This window comes from Drosophila serrata, unplaced genomic scaffold (genome assembly GCF_035046125.1).
Source record: "Drosophila serrata isolate PLE 108 unplaced genomic scaffold, ASM3504612v1 contig_100, whole genome shotgun sequence".
NCBI lineage: Eukaryota > Metazoa > Arthropoda > Insecta > Diptera > Drosophilidae > Drosophila > Drosophila serrata.
The window spans coordinates 1,608,233-1,628,940 of NW_028256998.1; the positions used below are offsets into that span (position 1 = coordinate 1,608,233).

At 41.7% G+C, this 20,708-nt stretch overlaps 2 protein-coding genes and 1 long non-coding RNA gene across 3 annotated transcripts in view; 2 read left to right on the forward strand and 1 right to left on the reverse strand.

The window, feature by feature from the left end:
• side-II (sidestep II transmembrane protein) overlaps positions 1 to 20,410 on the forward strand; it is a 79,218-nt gene extending 58,808 nt beyond the window's left edge. The window contains exons 10-20 of the mRNA XM_020954462.2: positions 629 to 759; positions 1,568 to 1,727; positions 4,970 to 5,072; positions 9,453 to 9,564; positions 9,715 to 9,796; positions 10,659 to 10,800; positions 12,340 to 12,521; positions 13,415 to 13,602; positions 13,716 to 13,824; positions 14,434 to 14,723; positions 18,700 to 20,410. Coding sequence (XP_020810121.2) covers positions 629 to 759; positions 1,568 to 1,727; positions 4,970 to 5,072; positions 9,453 to 9,564; positions 9,715 to 9,796; positions 10,659 to 10,800; positions 12,340 to 12,521; positions 13,415 to 13,602; positions 13,716 to 13,824; positions 14,434 to 14,723; positions 18,700 to 19,356 — 2,156 coding nt within the window. The 3' untranslated portion in view covers positions 19,357 to 20,410. The remainder of the gene's footprint in view (positions 1 to 628; positions 760 to 1,567; positions 1,728 to 4,969; positions 5,073 to 9,452; positions 9,565 to 9,714; positions 9,797 to 10,658; positions 10,801 to 12,339; positions 12,522 to 13,414; positions 13,603 to 13,715; positions 13,825 to 14,433; positions 14,724 to 18,699) is intronic.
• Positions 4,914 to 5,555, reverse strand: LOC147644782 (uncharacterized). Its single transcript, XR_015273528.1, has 2 exons — positions 5,354 to 5,555; positions 4,914 to 5,203 (listed from the first exon to the last, which is right to left on the reverse strand). It is a non-coding gene; the product is annotated as an uncharacterized LOC147644782 (long non-coding RNA).
• Positions 5,272 to 8,787, forward strand: LOC110185547 (uncharacterized). Its single transcript, XM_086841113.1, has 2 exons — positions 5,272 to 8,562; positions 8,616 to 8,787. Exons 1-2 carry the CDS (start codon positions 6,676 to 6,678, stop codon positions 8,649 to 8,651), a joined length of 1,923 nt encoding a protein of 640 aa, XP_086697239.1. The 5' UTR covers positions 5,272 to 6,675; the 3' UTR covers positions 8,652 to 8,787.
• Positions 20,411 to 20,708: the final 298 nt, after the last annotated feature.

A 20,708-nucleotide genomic window follows, 5' to 3' on the forward strand; every position in this document is an offset into this window, starting at 1 on the left:
CGTGTGGCCCGTTCCCGTTCTCGGTCTTGTCCCGATCCTTAGCTGGTCCTGGTCCCGGTCTCGGTCCCTTTCCGGGTCTCCTGGTCTGGCCTGGCTTGGTTCGGACTCCTTGCTCCGGGTCTCTGTTTGTCGCAAAGTTTGTGGCTCGTTAAGCAAATTCAAACGACTTAAGCGGCAACACATGTTGGCAAACAGCGGTCGATGGGCGGATGTCGTCGCTGTGTCGTCATAACTCTTGGCTGCTGCCTCACTTTGCTGCCGTTATTGCTCTAAATCGCTCATATTTGCAAAAACTATTAAATAAGCTTGATCACGGCTCTTGGGCAATGACAAGACAGTACAGGGAACCAGATGATGTACGCCGGAACACGTTGAATAGAGGGTCAGATTTGGCACTTGAACAGCCAGAATAACGCATATGTTTACTTGGAAATGAGGGGGTTTCCTTTAGGACTTTGTATAGCTTAAAAATCCTTTAAGAGTTGTTATTATGAAGCTCTTTCCTGCAACTTAAGAAACAAAAGACAAGACAATGCATCTAATATACCCTTAAACTAGAGTTGCTATGATTTTTTCACCACCTCCCTATACATGACTAATTGACTTGCTTTCTCGTTCCTCTTTGCAGATCCACCTTTGGTTACATTGCGCCTGGGCTCCACTCTGACACCGGATGATATCAAGGAAGGCGACGATGTTTACTTCGAGTGTCACGTACAATCGAATCCTCAATGGCGGAAACTGTTGTGGCTGCATAATGTAGGTCGCACCACGGGTCGGGCGCTCCGGTATCCAGTCCAATCCACTCGGATCCGGCCGAGGCCAGAAACCACTAAAAGGCACACCGGGGCTGTCTGCTTGGCTGGCTCCTTGCATTCATTTCTGTTCAAGTGTCAATAACATGGCAGGTTGCGTATGCGTTGAGGTGCCTGCTCGGGGAGTCGCCGCCGATGATGTCCTGATGTACAGTATCCTCGGATGCGCTGCATTTGCTCATTTCAATTCCCGTGGTCTGTCCGCTTGTGTGTGTGGGGTGGTGGTGGTGGTGGTTTGGTCCTGGGATATGCCATTTTGGGTAAAATAGTTTTGGGATTTGCGGCATTGATTTTGCCGTCGCTCAACTGCAGTCCGCAGTTCGCTTGGCAATCACTCAGGCCAAGTTCCCACTCCATATCCTGCCCCCGGGGGGAGACAATGTTTGTGCTCGTGTGGCACTGAATTTTAGCGGATTTTGTCAAATTGAATTTCGAACTCGAGCGATTTTGGACCGGATTATAGTTGGTAGCAGTAAAAGCTGAGTGATCCATTACAGCATTATTTTGTGATTTATGTATAGATTAAATGATTTGAGAACGCACTAGTATAAATACTGGTTAAAGTAAATGCAATAAAGACTAGAAATGTTTGAAATTTTAGGTATATTCATTTAATTTAAGTAACTTAAAATAGGTAGCTTAATTGGGAATGAAGTAAAAATGAAACAGTTGCATTAGTCCTAGTTTAAGGACTCTTATTTATTGTCTTGTTTTTTATTATTAACATCAAACTGATATATCTTTCTATTTAGGGCATTCATCTGGAGCATAATACATCCGCTCGGGTAATTCGTTCGAACCAGAGTCTTGTCCTTCAGAAAATCACAAAGCATTATGCTGGGAATTATGCCTGCAGTGCCATCAACGATGAGGGCGAGACGGTCAGCAATCAGTTGCCTCTAAGAGTGAAGTGTAAGTATTATTTAAAAATTAATTCATTAATTTATCTTAGCAACATTCAAGAGAAAAAACCTAATGTATAGCCACGCCCATGATCCGTAAATTGGATTGAATTCCTTTCTTCCACGTTCACGAAATCTTGAAATCTATGAAAGTGCACTTAGCTGAGTGCTCACTGATTTGACTTTTTCGTGTCCTTGCACCCCCCGCCCCCCCTGGCAGGACACTGTTTCTGTTTAAACAGAAATCCAGCTTCACTCCGGGCGCTGTGATGCGTCAGCGATTTTAAGCATAAATTTGCCAAGCGGCACTTTGTTTGAATGCATCATCTATCTGGCAGTGTCCTCGCTCCTCGCTCCTCGTCCCTCGAAAATAGTGCCTGCCACTCGGAGCCGGAGCTCGTCTGTTTTCTTATCATAAAGTCAGAGCTGCAGCCGGTCCCCCTGATACCCCTGGCCCCACCAGCCACGACTCATTTGATGTATTGCAATTTGCGTTTTTCTTCTGCTGGCTGCTCTTATTTATTTTTTCCCCCCATTTTCTCCGGAGTCCCGGAGTCTTGGCGCAGTTGCACGTCAAGGCTGGAAAAAAATATTTTTCATTCCGCTTTTTGCATAAATACAACATTTTGCTCCGGCTCCGTTTGTCTGATATTCGTTGCTTCACTTTCATATGCTTGCCACATGCGTTGGCTTTGGCCATATTTCATCGCAGCTGCAACTGCCGGAGGAATTGTGCTTCAATTTAACAGCCCGCGAAATGTTGCAACTTATGAGGCATCACATCGTTCGCCGGCTGCCTGCTCCTCCTCTCGCCGGCTTAAATTTAAGCAGTTTGACAGACGCCCGGGCCTGATGAGAAGGGATGATGAGCCGGGGAAGTTGCTTAGTCTGCTTGCGAGCGATACACATGTTCATCGCTGCTGCACTGCTGCTGGCTTTTCCGCAGCTTCCCCTCAGCTTGGCCGCTTGAGCCGTACAAATTGCTGCTCCAACTGAAGTCCTTCGCACACAGGCACTCACATTTTGACAGGAGAGCATGGCTGTGAACCATAAATTAAATGGAGTGCGACGCCATCGCAGTCCCGGGATGCTGCCACTGTCCTAGTCCTAGTACTATCTTTGGGTGTATCGGCTGCACTCGGAAATATCTAGATATATCTGCTCCCATTATAAAGTACAAATTGGTCGAAAAGAAGGGATCTGCTATCAAATTGGAGTTTTCTTCTTATGAGTTTCAGTGGAAATATTATTGTGGTTTTTTACAATATTTATAACCTTGCAGGGTATTATTATTTAATTCAAAAGCTTGTAACTCTGTGAAGATGTCATTTCCGACCCTATAAATCATATATATTCTTGATTAGCATCAAATGCAGAATCGAATCTGGCGTGTGCCGGTTAAAAAAAAAATTGTTTGAAATTTTTTCCACTTTTTCAAAAACTGATAAGGGGTTACATCGTAAAAATTTTCACAAATTGATCAAAATTTTAATGTTTTAAAATATTAAATAAAGTATGCTGATTTACTATTCTAATAAAAACTAACATAGCAAAGCTTTCCGAATTTAAATTATTGCTTTTTTGGCTTAGTTATGGGTTTTTAAAACTTTTGATTTGTCGAAAAAGATTTCATATGAAAATATCGATAAATATCGATTCAAAAAGAATGCGAATATTTGAGGCTTATATTTGATCGTTTTCCGATTCGATTTTATAATTTAATTGCAAACTGTAAGGATATAGAAACTTGAGATTCCCGTAGTTAGTCTCCTTTCTTGGTATATAATAACTATTTTATCACAAAAATAAATTAAATTACTTTCCATACTTCGTTTTAATTTACATATTATTGTGCTACTTTTTTTAATTTAGTTCTGTGTTTATTTATTTTATTTTATTTATTTTTGTTTTACATGTATATATATCCGTATTAATTATCTGTAAATCTAACCCAAAGGTAAGGATCTTTTACCACATAAGAAGTGTTTTTTAAAAATGAGATGAAATTAACCAAAATTAGGTTCGTTAAACCTTAATTCACTATTGGAAAAAGGTTAGGAAATTAACCTAATCCAAAAGAATTTCCCTACAATAGATGAAAGAGACTTATAATGAGTAATAATTCGGCTGAAATTACCTTCAACTTTGAGGACAGAAACCACATTGACCGAGACCCCAACTTGTTGCTTTTGTCCAGGGAATTGCCCACAGAGAACCTCATTGAATTTCTTTCATAATCCCACCAAGTAGGTCAGCTCGTTTATCCCACACCAGGCTTAAGAACTGCTTAATTAGTAAAGCGACCAGTAATCACACCACATACTTCCCCCTCTCTCACTCTCTCGGAATGTATAATGCAAATGTCGGCAGCAACAACATCAGCTGGATGCCCCAAAATTGGGCGTAATTTTCCGGCTAATTAATTACGCCCCCACTTGGTTTTTGTGTACGTTTTTGAAGATAAACAATTCATCAGAAATTCAAGTTGTGCCAAGTTGGGCTGCGAAGAGCGAGGGGGTGAAAGTCAGTTTGAAGGACTCACCGACGACAGCAAATTACGCATACGCCACGTGTGCTGTCAGCTAATAATCCTTTAACATTTATGGAACGCCTATTTAACTGGGAAGTACTAAATCATGTTGCCACATTAATTAATTCCCCGTAAAGGGGACATGGTCCCTGCCACTCCGTTCCGCCGTCGTCCCCTTCGTCCTGTTCGTCCCTTTCGGCCTGACTGACTAATGCGGAGGCGTCACGCCCCTCCGAGGGTCCCTGCTGTCTAAATCACTTTTGTGCGTTTTTCACCTGCCACGCCCACACGCCCACACGCGCACGCACCCAAAAAACCAAATACCTCGGCTCGTTTTCCCACCGATTTTCAGAACATTTTAATGTCCTACAGCTGATAAGGCATCTGGCTTGTCATTCAACAGGTGATAGAAAGCGGAAATGTTCCATTTTACTGCCACGTTGTGTCATTTCATTGCGTCGACTTATCTTCGATTTACGTTGGATGAATCTTGGGGGAGCCTATAAATTTATACAGATATTTTTAAGACCTTTTGTTTCAATTCTTTAAAATCGTCAGTTACACAAGAAGCTCTGCGGATTTAAGATTTCATGATAAGCTTAGCAATATAAAACCACGTAATATAGTTTGTAATTTTTCTTATATATTATGTATGAAATGTTTTCCTTAATTTTAGTATTTATTTATTAAAATTTCAGCTAATTGCAATCTCTTTATTACAGATACACCCATTTGCAAGCACTCCGACCGCGTCATATTAATTGGTGCTTCCAAAGACGAAACCGTTGAGGTTGTGTGCGAGATTCAGGCCGATCCCCCACCGCGGTAAGTTCCAATGAAGGATCTAAAGAGCTTCCTGTTAATCCCACATCCAACATCCCTCTCCGAACCCTAGCTCTTCTCTTCTACTCTTCATAAAGGTTTTTGCTGCGTTGTAGGCGATTGCTTCCGGTTTCCTGTTGAAAGGAAGTTTGAAAATTGACAAATGATTGTGATTGTATGCGTGAGTGTGCGGAGCGGAAAATGCTGTTTATTTTGTAGGAAATGTGAGAAAATTTAACAATATTTCGGTTCTGTTTTTGTGTTTGTTTTGTGTCTTTCTTTACCTTCCTTGAAATTTTCGCTTTTATCCCAGTTTTGTTTATCGTTCTTTTGGACTTTAAATTGTTGATTTTAATTCATTTTAAATGTGCAACTGGCTTTGAGTCGGAGACTTAGCCGGACAGCGGCAATGTTGTTGCCCATTGCCCACTTTAATGTTTTTTTAATGAGGCCACACCACCACCGAGCCCCGCCGTCCCTGCCAGCTGCCACTCTTCCTTAGTCCTGCCTGTCCGAGTGCGTCTTGTTTTGTATTTAATTTCGCTTGTTTTTTGTTTTGTTGCCGCCGCTGTGCTGTGTCTTGAGCTGACGCTTTATGCTAAAATAATTAATCATTAGCCGGCGGAAAATATGCGAGGCCGTAACCAAGGCCAAAGCCTCGACTGAGACTGAGACTGAGACCGTGGCGAGAGCAGCTGCGGCGCCGTGTAATTGTTGGGGCTGCTGTTTGCTTGGCAAAAAAAGAAAACAAAGTATCGGGAGTCCTGGCTGCGCGCCTTTGCGCGAACATTAAAAAGCTGCTGCCAGCTTTTAGGCTGAGCCCCCCAGGGAAGGGTCCCAGGGGGAGCTGTGGGGCGACAAGTTAATTTATCAGCATTTAAACGCCTGACAAGCGGCGGGGTAAAAAAATGTATTACCACAGGCACGGTAATGCATTACAATTTAATCAAAATACTTGCACAATTTCATTCAAGGACTTAAAATGCAGAGGTATGGTGTTCTCTTTAGAAAACAAAACAGGGAAACTGCAACTAAAATTTAACCTAAGTCGACTTAAGTATATAGTTTTTTTTTATATAAATATATGTATCGCCTATTCAAGTTTTGATCCATTAGTTCCAATCGACAGGATGTCCTTCCTGAACCTATGGATTTGCTCTCTGATTCAATCCCTTAGCTGGCAAGATTGGCACCGATTTCTTTCAAAGTTCAAAACATATTTGTGGACTTATAATAATTTATTGTGTAAGGTATTCCTTATTCCACTAAATAAATTAAAAAAAAGCAATAAGAAGTAGCTTAGAGAAGGCATTTATCACCTTTTGTTAATAATCGATATTTTTAGGTATTTTTGTCTAAAACCTAAATAAATATTCCTGTCTAAGGTCAATTATTATTTTTAATCAAAGGAACCTTTTGCGAAAGCTTCATAGATATACCTTTTAATATTTCTACAACTCATAAAGTTTGTTGACTTCGGGATTCCGAGCTGAAACGTTCTGTGCTGTGAATTTTAACTATCTAGAATAAGTGAGAGTGTTCTTTATTTTCCTAAATTTACTTTTAATAATTTGTTCTACTGGCAGTTCAGTCAAAAGAATAAGATATGGCTCCAGAGCCTCGTAAGGAGCCGTTGTTGCAGCCGGTGAATGGAATTGTCCAGCCACCGGTCATTCCGCCACCAAATCGACCAGGTCGCAGGACCAATGTCCTGGACTCCCTCAAGACCATGCTGACTGCCATTTGGAAAAAGCGTTGGGCTTTCCATTTCCACCACCCCGTAGACGCCAAAGCCTTGGGTGTGCCTGATTATCACACGCTGATCAAGCGACCCATGGACTTGAGCACTATAAAGAAGCGGCTGGCCAACAAGTACTACTATCAAGCAGACGAGGCCCTCGAGGACTTCAAGCTTGTCTTTGAGAATTGTATGCTATTTAACAAGGAGGGCACTGTGGTCCATCAGGCAGGACTGGAGCTGAAGAGCTTCTTCTACAAACGTCTGGCCATGATCGATATGACCAACGAGGTTGAGGTGGCTGTTAAGGCCAAGGCCAGCAAGCGGAAGCAGACATCATCTGGAGGTCGTAAATATTCTGAGCCCTACACGCCTCCGACTCGGCCAAAGAGAGCCTTTCCGGGTGACACTGTGAAAACCAGTTTTCCCACTCTCAGATCTGATACAGTGCAAGATGTAAAACCTTTTCCACTGCCAGATATAAAACCCTTTCCACTGCCTGATATAAAACCATTCCCACTGCCTGATGTAAAACCATTCCCACTGCCTGAAGTGAAACCTTTCCCACTGCCTAATGTAAAATCTTTCCCAAAGTTTGGTAGAAGACCGTTTCCAGTGCTTGGTATAAAACCATTCCCAGTGCTTAAAATAAAACAAGAAAAATTATCACCGGTGCGGCTGCCAATACCACCGTCACCGTCACCGCCACCACAACCTCCACCACCGCCACCGCCACCGGCCAAGCCGCTTCCTCCGAAGATTTGCTACAAAGCCTTGGATCGGGACATCGAGCTGAGCTACTGCAAGGCGATACTTAAGATAATGGTGAAGATAAAGAATCGACACATCACTTGGCCCTTCAATCGGGCAGACCTTCGGGATCATTTTTCGGACAGTGACCATATCCCCGAGAAGGATCTCGATTGGCCCACACTGGAGGAGCATCTGAGTTCGGACCAATTTGAGAGCATGGATGGCTTCGTTGCCTTAGTTCGACAGATGTTCGATGATGGTCTTCTTTGCTACCCATTAGAGGGACTGATCAGGTCTACCATAAAGGAAGCCATCTCTCTATTTGATGCCACGCTCGCCGGTATCAAGAAATTGGTGGATGCTAAAAAGAACTTGGCCCGGGTTATGGTGGGAGAGGAGCTAAGGAAGCTTGAGGTGGCAGCGGAGCAAAGTGGCAACAAATATCCGTATTTGCTGCCACCAGGAATGATACCCTCTAAGCCCCCTGCAAAATTACCAGCACCCCATATGATTTCCTACACGGAGGTGGACCGGGATATCGAGCTGAGCTACTGCAAGGCGATGCTGAAGATAATGGTGAAGAAAAAGAATCGTCACATCACTTGGCCCTTCAATCGCGCAGATCTCCGTGACCATTTTTCGGACAGTGACCATATCCCAGAGAAGGAACTTGATTGGTCCATTCTGGGGGAGTACCTCAACTCAGGGAAGTTTGAGAGTATGGATAAATTCATTGAATTGGTTCGCCAGATGTTCCGAGATGGTGCTCTTTGCTACCCATTAGAGGGACTAATCAAGTCAACTATATCGGAAACCGTCTCGCTATTTGATGCCACGCAAAGCAGAATCAAGGGACTGGTGGATTCCAAAAAGGTATTGGCTCGCGTAATGGTGGGAGAGCAGATAGAAAAGTTGCGGACTCAAGCTACTAATCCTTTAGCTCCTGCAGCTCCTCAAGCTTCGATTAATCGAGTAAAATGGAATAATTCTGATTCCCATTATGTGAGTTTAAGTTGCAGTAAGCTAGGTTCACTTTATATCCTTTTAATTTACAGGCAAGCCGCAACTATAGTTCAGATTCTGATGTATAGTTTTTGCTATTGGACTTACTTCTCCAACTTGATAAGCGACTAACTAAGTATCTTTCAAGGAAATAAATGGATCTTTTGTATATTGTAAAGGAAATATAAATAGGAAAATAAAGCAAGGAAAGAAGTAGCTAACAGCGAATGCTAAAAGTAGTTTCATTACATTTTAAGAACGGAACAAAGTTCTTGGTATACATAGAAATTTGTTATTTATTTTGTAGCGTTGACTTTTGCCTTAAATGTCAAAGTATGTCAACAATTATTTCCAGCTATAAAATGAAGATGAAATGTTACATTGTTGACAGCGACTGCTTCTGCTTAAAAGTATCCCTTCTTTGGCCACTATATTTTAAGTCTCTCGTTGATTCATTTACCTTTCTCCTCTTGTCGATTTTTAAATGGATTTTCTGTTTTTATTGATTTACGTTTTATTTTTGCACTGCCCAAGATGCGAAAGCGTCCGACCGAATATGCCAGAGATAATTAACCTTTTAAAAGGCTTCCAATGTGTGTGAGCTGCTGTCTCAGGGACAGGACTCCATCCGCTCGGCGTGTGTGTGTGGGTGTGTCTGCGTTGAACCTTTAATATTTTAACGAGCTATTTTAAAAATGGAAAACTTCGCAAACATGCTTCACTCGCCGGCTCCTGCCCATGTCCCATGTCCCATGTCCCCGCGATACCTGTCCTTTTTCGCTGCTGTCGCTCCAACTGCCTCCTGCACACAAACACACACATACACACACACACACTTCTGTCAAAATGTCAACGCAACTTACTCACACATGTGCCCGAAAATTTTGCAGGACATTTCGGTGGAAATTCAACAACTCGGGCGAAACTCTGGACGTGGGCAGCGAACGCTTCAGCGTGAACGGCAGCCGCAGCATTTTAAAGTACACACCGGTCACAGATCAGGTAAACACACTACGATTCGCGGCAGGCCCCACACATATATATATATATATATAGATGTATATATAGTGTGTCCACAGTGGAGACCAAAGTCAGCTCCGGGCAATTAAGCAAGAGCCGCATTTTAAATAATAAATAAATATGTATTTGCAGGATTATGGCACACTGTCCTGCTGGGCATCCAACGAGGTGGGCACCCAGCAGCATCCCTGCCTCTTCCAAGTGGTCCTAGCCGGTAAGTGTCACCATGGATGGGATGGGGGAATTGAAGAGGTCAACCTTGGGGTTTATGCAAAATAGAAATCTAGGGAAATTAGAAACTAAAAGATACAGTTTTCGAAACTAATCCAAAATGCTAGGGAGTATTATATGCAACTATCTATTATATAGATTGAATTTTTGACTTTAAAACCAAATGAATATATTCCTTAAAATAATAAGTAATCCAAAAACAGAACTTCTCTGCATATAATAGTTTTGTGGTTGCTTCATAATCCAAAGTACTCTTCCAGTAATTCCTTTGTATGCCTTCGTTAAGGAATCCTTTCATTCGAGTAAGACTCAGTTATGTCAAGGAAAAATCCCCGCATGAACGTAAACTCGATCCTTTTGGGTCTTTTCCTTGCCGTCGGTTGTGCTTGTCGTTGCTTCATTACGTGCAATTTGACCTTAACATGTTAATGCCGCATGCAAACACAGACACTGGGCCCAGAACTCCACCTGGGGGCAAACATCCGGACGGTCAAACAGACGGACCACAGTCCCTCCCCTACCAAAAACCAGTAAAATCAGAGATGGGCCATTGTGCAGTTCGGGTGCTCCGAGGCAGCTTGGGGCGGGATGGGATTCCATGCTGGAAAAAAGAACAAATGATCATGACTCCCCTCTTTGTCTTTTCCTGGTTTCTGGCTGCTGCTGCTTGCTGCTGCTGCTGATGTTGCTGCTGTTGCTGCTGCTGCTGCTGCTTGTTAATTTCCTGCGTAACGTGGCCCAACATAAATCTGATTCCTCGATGGCGATATGTGGATGTGCCTGGGCATGTGTGCGGATTGCAAATCCCATACGGACTCCGATTCCAATTCTGATTTCGATGGCAGCCCTGCCGAATGCCGTCAGCAACTGTACCGTCTTTAACCGCACCGAGCTGAGTGTTGACATCCAATGCATACCGGGCTATGACGGGGGCCTGCCGCAAATATTTGTGCTCGAAATGTTTTCAACACGCACCGGCATCACCAGGTAAGCATATTAATCAACTATAACTACAACTGCCAACGCCCATATCCGGGAACAGTGGCCAGTGGCCACTGCCCAACCCCCCTTTTTGGGTCTTGATTTTAAGCCGCTTATGTCCGGTCCTGGGAGCCGTGAGCCCCCGTTTGACCCCGGGGCTCAGATATGGGGCATATGTCAAACAAATGGCTCCATATCGTTTCAGGCATACACAATTCGCATTCATATATGTGTCCTTGGGCCTTAAACCCCGGGAGTGTAATATACATCGACCATATACAAGGTTTTAATCAAATAAAGCATAGGCTCCATCAGCTAGGAACTTGTCTTTGAAATGGGTCTTTAATTTGATTTGTAACATTTTTGTATAAATTACTCTTAATTTTTAATAAGAGTTCATGAGAGATTTATAAACTCAGCATAGAGTGATTTCTTAAATCAAACCCACCCTCAGTTCATCAAGTTAGCTTCGATAAGACAGTAGTAATAAATACATGTGTCCCTTCGTCTCTGGTTGTGCGTTTAGTTAAACACCTTTCCGCCCCAAAGCCACACCAGTCGGCGGTATGTGTCTGCTTCTGACACCTCTCCACAATGACATGAGTAGTACCAGCATCATTTTATTCAATAATAGGAGATAGTTCGGGCTCAGCAGACACGCGATAGCAGTGGGCTTCTCGGAAGTGGGCTTCAAGTGCTTTCACCTCATAGGATATGTATAAAGCACTTCGTGTAGGTGTGTAATTAGGCGTGAAACAGCCAGCTCTTGGGCAGGAAATGTTTGTCTTTAAATGGGCCCTCAAGCCATTGAATTCATAGTGGGCACTAAACGTGTGTGTGTGTAGGATGGTTGTGTATGCACATGTTATGGAAATGGGAAATCAAATTCATATGCGCACATAACATTATGGGATAGGGTCGCCTTTATTCCGTTTTATTTTCTTACGCATAAATTTGTGCCAAATATTCGGCCTGAATATCTGAGCGAGCAAGAGGCATCTAATAAATATTTCTTATTAAAAACAAAGACATCATCAAAACAAAACAAAACGAAATATCGAACACAAAACAGGGGGGAAAAGGAAAACATGAAAACCCACATTGAAAAGCGGAAAACGCAACAAACATTGCCATCAAATGTTTGGCCAAAATAAATATAGACATCGAACCCTAATATTTCAGAACTTTTCAAGGAAAAGGATTCCCGGGCAGACAAGTCAAAGCCGCATAGCCGCATTCGCCGGCAAAAGGCATCAAATTCAAATTGAGGTCATGATTGGAAAGAGCGCATATCTCAGGATGGGAAAAGTGCTTGGGGTTAGGAAAACATGCCAGCGGAAAACCCGTAAAAATGCCAAAAGAAAAGGGGACTGGGGCCTGTGCCAGAAAGTATTTGTGGCAACGGCTTCTGTTCGGTCCGCACATTTGATTAAAGGCTTAATGCCCTCGATTTCCTGGCCATTTCGTTTGATTTAATTCGCAATCATCTCGGTCCTGACTGTCAATAACGCTGATTCTGATGCTGATGCTGATCCCTTTCCGCAGATTCAATTTGAGCAACGCCGAGGAGGCACTCTTCTCGCTGGAGAACCTGGACACGCTGACCTCGATGATGGTCCAGGAGAACAACTCACTTCGGCTGCGCATCTACTCGTACAACCAGAAGGGCCGCAGTGCCGCCTATCTCCTGCCCGATTTCATAATTGGCTCAACAGCTTACAAGACAGGTGAGTGGCACTACCAGCCGCCAAATGGCGTTGCCGAAAAACGGGCAATTCGCAGCCCTGATTGATGGATGATGGTCGGATGCTTGGATGCTTGGATGCTGTGCCTTTGACAAGCCGCTCAAGAGCGTCTCACTCTCTCATCAGATGGGGAATTATTTGGCCCGGTCCTTGATTTGCCTGCTTGCATTAATCCCATGCAGGAAATGGGCCTCGTACCCAATCCATGTCCTCCAACCTATGCCTGTGACACCTGACAGGTGAGCGAGCGAGTCAGGGAGCTCCTCTGCCAGTCATCTGCAGTGCTTACGTAATCAAAATTCCAACCTGCAGCCTCCTTCCATCATCCAAGTGCGTAAAATATGTGTAAAATTATTTCCTGACAAGCAAGACTTTTGAACAGTGATCCTTATAAATATGATTGCTCCTAAGTAAACCATTATTTACCTTTAATGTGTATAAAGTGAGTCTCTTGTATATAGGTTAAAACCCAAACCAATTCTATTATAAGAGTATATAGTGAATATCCTTCCACTGTCTGCTCATCCAATTAATCATTAATTGTCCCCAACCAATGGCTGTCCCTTGAAACCTGTGACATATACATGCTCTTCTCTGGTCTTTTCATTTTCATGTGAATTTTGTACGCTAAAAATAAAACCGTCAACTGCCGACAAATTTAACCGACGGAACCGAATGCCTTAACTACCACTTCCATCGGCAATCAATTTGATGCGTGGATATGTGCTATTGCGATGGCGTTGTCATACTCGTTCTCATTCCCTTTCCGGTTCCTGTTGGCGTTGGCGTTACCTTGATGGCAATCTATCTAAAACACGATGATGATTTATGAACGGCGATTGTCAACCTGTAATTACGCGAATAACAACAAACAGACGACGATGTAACACTGACATTGTCGCCGGTGATTGTCGGCAGTGTCCTGACCATCATAATTATTGGTGTCGCCATCGCGATACGAATATTCGTGGTGACATTTGTGCACAATTTGCGGCGGAATCGCCATCATGGCGGAAAAGCCACCACCGCCGGAGTAACAGCCCAGCCGGGCGATGTCTTCAAGGTGAGTTGGATGGCGAGAGTATCCAGTACGGGAACTGGGATAGTACATTTCCCAGACATTTTGCCGAGCAATTAATGTACGTATTATTTTGTCGTTCAACGTTGTCCATGCAGGGCGGTAACTTGGAGAAGCCACGATGGCAGCACACGGACATAAAAACGAAGTCATCCGAGGATTTGGTTGAGGACGAACGTGATCCGGACGTAATACCATCGCAATATGGTAAGATTATAAACAGTTGATGGCACACTTGCTTAAATCATGGCTCAGAAGTGTCTTTTGAATCAAAGCAGATTCCTTTAAAGAGGGTTCACTTAAAGTGCAAATAATATAAAGTATATAATGAAATATATTAAAGATGTGTCCCCATTCTATTTGTGTTCTGGTACAGATATATCTTCAGAGTATTGTCTTTAAGTAGGGCACCCAGTAGTCGGGATGACCTAATAGCTTTCCTTTTTTAATGCCAGTCAAGTGAATCAAGTGTCCGCTTTTTTTAGTGTGCACTTCGGACATTAAACTTTAATCAAATTTTATGGCCACTTTTCTGACATTTACTTTCATGTGTCCCGCAATCGCAATGGCAATTCGCTTTCTGCACATCCGGCTTCTTTGTTCTTTTGGTGACTCGCAATCGTAATCAATCTCATCAACACAACAACAATACGACCGTCGCCAAACCAAAACAAAACAAACCCGATCCAATCCAATCAACCAATGCAATTTTCCCTTAACCGTAAATATTTTAACGACGGAACCCGCCAATCTAACACTGCCTTCCCACGGAATGAATCGAACGTGGTTGCTCATCAATAAATTTCAATCAAGCAGTTGGAGGCAGCAGTGCCGGCAGCAGTGGAAGCAATGCCTCCAATGTGGGCAGCACCACCGCTGGCACTGCCACCGGGAGCAGCACCTCCACCGCTGTGGTGGCCCCCACGCCAGCAGGAGGAGCAGCAGGAGCAGCGTCAGCATCAGCAGGAGCATCTGCAGGAACTGGAGCTACAGCGGGAGTAGCAGCCGGAGGAGCATCTACCACGGATGTCCATCAGTTTGCAACAGTCGCATCATCGGGAGGCGCCTCTGCGACAGGTGTTGCCAAGTGGTCACCCAATGGCAATGTGAGTATAAATCGATCGGACTTTTACTAGCATTCATTTGAAAAACTATGATTTTAATTTTTAGAAGATCTCAGTAGAACCGATGAATAATAAGAAAATATTAGAAAAAGATTTAGCAACTCTTTCTGAACTATTTTAATAATATTAGTAAGTTTAAATTCTAAAAAGATTTGAGTAGAATTTAAGAACAATTGGACAAATTTGAGGAGAAGAATTAACAACACTTTTAGAACTAGTTTAATAATCTTACTAAGATTTTAATTATAGGAATATTTCAGTAGAATTTATGAATAAACGGAATATATTAGGAGTAGAATTAACAACACTTGCTGATCTTGTTTAATAATCTAAGTAAGTTATTATGAATAATAAGTGCAGGAAATTGAATCTTCAACTAGGTATTACAGATAATATATATTTATAAAAAGATAGTTGAATATCTATTTGAATAATTGCCTAAACTAAAGAACAACAAAATGTAGAAATGAAAGTTAAAAGACTCTAATTTCACTGATATCCTATATATAAATGACAGCGAGTGATATACTTATTCAATTTTAATTAATATCATTAATAACGACCAAAAACGAGCTCAGCTCTCATTTGAGACTCTATAATGGAGACTCAATACTTGTACCTATCATCAATAATAATTATATTAAATAATCATTTACCTCATCATCTAAATAATGAAATACTGAGCTAGTTGTTGGTAATAATTAAAAGGTTATTCATTTCTCTTGAATACGAAAAAAATGGCAATGAAATGCTACTTGCATTTGTCTTTGTAATGCAATTTGATTTGGCCAAACTTTGTTGCCAACTAAACTGTCTGTCTGTGAGTGTGTCGTGTCGTTTCCGCTGGAGAACCAGGTAGTCCAGATGGTCCATGAATCCTTGCCGGCTCAGCTGGACCGTTTAACGTCTGTCAGTTGTCAGTTGTGGTTCGTATTTACTGGGCCACTTCGCCCAGGCTTCGCAAGTCCGATGTCCCTTTTGTCCTGGCAATCTGGTTGCTGCACTGAACGCAATCAACTACTCAAATTGTCAAATTGCTAAACAGGAGACCGGGTGCCAGACTCCAGACTCCAGGCTCCGGGACTCGGACTTCACAGTCAGAAGCCAAAAGCTCCCCGGACACCCGGCTGTATTAAAAAAAGCTTTTAAACTGTCACGGCTCCTTCGAATTTCCCACTCGTTCGTTCGTTGCCACTCCTTCCTTGCCACACTGCCACTCAGGTTATAAATAAAAATCCATTGGCTAAATCAGAGGATAACGTGCGCTTCGAGCTGGGGGACTCTCTGGGGGTAATTGCGAGATTTTTAAAACACAATATATCATGTTGAGTGGGCCGTAATCAATCAATTTTTGCCCGGCACTCGCATTGAGCACAACGAATCCGTGAATAAGTCTTGTCTAGCTACAGCAACATTTTTCGGTTGCTTTTCCACCTGATGGATGGATGGATGAATGGATCGAGTGGCTACAAGAGTGGCAACAGGTGTGGCAAAGTGAGAGTTATGCACCTGATGTGTGCTTTGAGCACAAATCCAGAAAGGTTTTAAATTTTATGGTAAAATTCAATTTTAAAAGATGAATTAATTGTGCGAAAACCATTTAGGAATCCGCACAACCACTTTGACTTTATTTTTGCCAAATGTTTTTATATGTATTTTTTGTGTTGTGTTTGTTGTCCGACGACCATTCATTCGAGATTAGAGTGTCGACCGAAACACATTTATTTTCATTTCATTAAGTTCGCAATTAGAATTTATTTATGGGCAGAACCCACGCCCTGGCTGGCATATGGCACATATGAATATTCAAATATATATACGCATATATATCTATTTTATTCGTTGACAACGGCCGAGATCCCCGAAAGCCATTACCATAAGCTGTGCGAACGAGATTAGAGCCGGGAAATGGCCGTATGCATCGGCCATGACCAATTGACTGCCAGTCCGCGAACATATATGTACATATATCACTAATCTGGCCAAAAACATTAGCCCACACACCCGATCCGATTCAGCCCGGAACCGAACCAATTTGCAATGCAGAAAAAAGCCGAAACCGAAACAGAAGTAGCTGGGAAATCGGCCAACGCTGCGGTTTTCCAGCCCCATCCCCATTTTCCCCCATTCGGCCTATGCCCGCCCCCGGCAGATAACAAAGTATCCGAATCTGAATCAGTATCCGAATCCGAATCCCAGCCTGAATCGGATCCGGAGTTTGAACTGAAAGAGAATTTTTGTTTCATTCTGTAAATGGGATTTCTGCGCAGATTTCAATTACATTTAAATTACCATTCCGGTTGGGGGCTTAAAATGCGGTCGGTCTGGCGGATTCTGATGCTGGGCAGCCGGCAATCGCAGCATAACTCAATTCGTTAATTAAATAATTTTAAATATTGCCAGCAATAACAGCCGAACACACAGACCAGTTTGGAGCCCCGCACTCCGGCGGCACCACCTGGAAATTGCGCTGAGAGATTTCAATTAGAATTTCATTTCGCTTTGGCCGGCCAGAAAAATAAAATCAGCAAATAACAAAGATTTTTTCGTTGCATTTTTAGAACGTACATATAACTGAAACATGAGTGTTTCTAGTATAATCATCGAAGGTAATTGAATAGCAGGGGAAGGGGGGCCTTGAGAGGTCCATGGAACGCTAAATTTCTATGAATTTTAATGGCTTTTAACTGAATAATGATCGCCGATGACAAGGCATTTTTAAAATGTTCTCATATTTTGATAATAAATATATATGCTACTACAAAGAAAATGTAGCAAAACAAATATCAGAAACGTTGATAAAAAATGATTGCATATATTGTTGGTTCTTCGTAGTTAGAAAAACTTGCCTACATATATTTGATGAAACCCAATTAATGTTTATTTTATTTCGAGTATTATTTGAATATATTTTTATGTTTTTATTTGCGTAGAATTAATTAATTTATTGGTATAACAATTTTTTATGTCAATAATCAGCTGCAATTTCCTTCAGAGCTATGGTTTTAAAAAGCGGATTAATCAATTAATTAACTTCAACTGTTCAATGCATAAAGCATTATATATGTGTATAGTATGATATATAAATATATATGGCAGAATTATTCAACCATCTTCTTGTAAAAAGAAATATGAATGCTTGAACAGACAAGATTCCAAGTGAATGATTTGCGATTCCACTGCAAACCAACACAAAACTTTTCTTGTATCTTAAAAAGAATAGGAGGGGAATTGAATTTACTTTAAATAATACAGCAAAAAAAATAATTAACTAAAATGAATGGTTTTTTAATAATAATATCATTAAATTATTTATGGATTTATTTATTAAATATGATATTAAAGATCATAATGAGAAATATTTAATCACAACAGAAAACTTGTCTCAACAATAAAAAATATTTACGACTTTAAAATAAAGCCAATCGATTTTGTTATGAATCTTAAAAGAACGAAAAGTAAATTGGAAAAATTGCTTAGTAAAAAATTTAGGCTTTAGATTTTACAATTAGTACGCAAATTTGTTAGTTCATAGAGGGCACAAAAGGCTACAATTGAAATTAATATTTTGTTATTTAGATACTGCTATATATAGGGTATGATCTTTTAAAGATTAATAACAATTGATTTGATCAGGATTAAGAGTTTTAATTAATCTAAGAATCTAGGGAAATGCAAAAATTTAATTTTTTGAAAATATTGAAGTCTTTGTTTTAAGGTAATATCTTTTAAAAATGTCTATGATTTAATTGAATAATTAAATTTTGAAAAGAAATTCCATAATGAATAGGTACAATTTACATAGATCAGCAGATACTGGTAGCTTTTGCTACCACTGATATATTTTGTAGGGTATATTTTGCAAATCAGATTTCTAATAAGTGACTTATAAGTAAAGTAACTCTATTTAACTCTGAGTGTATCTTTCGTCTTCCCTCCTCCCCTCTCCCTCCGGCAGGTGGTGCCCCTGACGACGGCAATGCTGTCCGGCGAGGCGTCGTCGAATGCGACTGTCACCTACAATCAAATCAACGCTCAGCGGGCACAGCTGCTGGCGGCGGTGGCGGCGGCGGGTGGTGGATGCAGCAGCACCGTCATCTCGCCCAGCAGCAGCATGCTGGGCAGCCTGGGCAGCAGGATGGGCATGGGCATGGGCGTGGTCGGATCGCCCACCTCGCTGTCTTCGACCGCCACGCTGGCGGCGCATCTGCAGCCGGCGCACAGCAGCGGAGTGGGTACCCTGCCCCCGGGCCTGGGCAGCGGCGGAGGTTACATACTGAATGCCTATGCCAGTGGACGGTTGCATCATCCGCCGGGAGCAGGGAGCGCCACCCTGAATAGGCATCACCACCAACAGCATCAGCAGCACCACCAGCAGCAGCAGCAGCACCACCACCTGCCTCACCACCAGCAGCAGCAGCATCACTCTGGCTCCAGCCTGCTTCTGGGCAGCACTGGCAGTGTCATGGGCGTTATGGGCGTGGCCAATAGTGCAACTGCCACAACAACGGCCACCACTTCGTGCAACTCCTCGCAGGACCTGGACGACAACATCAACATAAATGCGATCAAGGACTGCCTGATGACGCAGCGAGTGCCCGAGAGCTGTGTCTAAGTCCAAAAAGCCATAAAGTATGGCTGTAAGTATATTACCTATGGCATACAGGACTCCATTGGAGTTAAGAACTATCCTGTTTCGGGTTAAACACCATCTTCCCTTTATGTTTCAACAATAGAAAGCATTTTGTTCATACATATCCTTCAGCAAATGTAAATCTGCATCATCAAAGAATTTCAGTGTATGTTAAAACTAAAACAAGTCTGTTCTGTTCTTGTTAAGGTGCTGTGCATATATATATATATAATCTTAAGCCTAAGTGGAATCTTAAAAACTAAGCATAAACTGATCGGAAGCCGAGAAAAACCCTTCGGTTCAATAGCATATCCCTTGTTATATCAATAAACGATAGAGTGTTAAGCAAAATATTATAGGGATGTTAAGCAAAATGGTTTAATTTTGACATTTTATTTCCAAAATGATTTCTCCCTGCCTTCCATAAATTATAAACAAAACATATTAAAACCCTCAGTAAAAGGATTAAAATAATGAAAATAATTGGATAATTAAAAAAGTATCAACAAAACACAGTTAAACATACACCCTATTTTAAAGTAACTTCAAAAAGACTCGGACAAATTAGTAGCTAAATATTTGTAGCAAAAATATTATATCGAAATAGGAAAAGAAATATCATAGGAGTAAATTGGTACTGCAAGTAAACTTTGTACATAATAAGTCAATAGAGCGATTGTGTATAAAAAAAATCATGGTTAAATCCAGAAAACATTCTGTTACTGTATATAGACAACATATTATTGTAAATGTATCAAAGTTTATGTTTAAAATGCCATTTTAACTGGCCAAAGGTCCTGCGTAGAGCTACAATTTTTGAGCTAAATGTTCGAAAAGAAATGCCTAGATGTAAGCCACACTAGATCATAGTAAATAAAAAGAGTTTAAACTGTGCTAGGCTAGCAGGATTAAGCATAATTATCAATTAAAGCGTTAGCTAAGTTGGAGAAATGTGACAAAAAACAAAAACAAAACAAAATTAATTACTCGGAGTGTAAGCAAAAGCCGAAAAGTAAATATAGATGAACTACAAAAACCTTTGAGAGTTAATTAATTATTTCCCAAACCCTCTGCGGTCCACATTTATTTGTTTGGAATCCAATTCGCAACTTTGGACCAACTTTGTTGGTTTTAATTTGAATTTTCGCTTCTTTGCGGCATCTACTTTGGACACATGTCCGAAATCCTTTTCAGCCCTCACTTGGCCAATTTAAATCGTCCGTCGATCTGGCATGTGCATGTCCTGCCCGTCCTGCTCGTCCTGCGGTTCGCATGGCAACCGCAATTCCCAACACCCGCAAGACAAACCGCAAGTGCCAAGCGAAAAAACTACT

Bases quoted from the DNA above. Each gene is read 5' to 3' on its own strand.
- LOC110185547 (XM_086841113.1), top strand. From the start codon at position 6,676: ATGGCTCCAGAGCCTCGTAAGGAGCCGTTGTTGCAGCCGGTGAATGGA. The intron at 8,563-8,615 runs GTGAGTTTAAGT...TTTAATTTACAG, and splicing joins ATAATTCTGATTCCCATTAT to GCAAGCCGCAACTATAGTTC.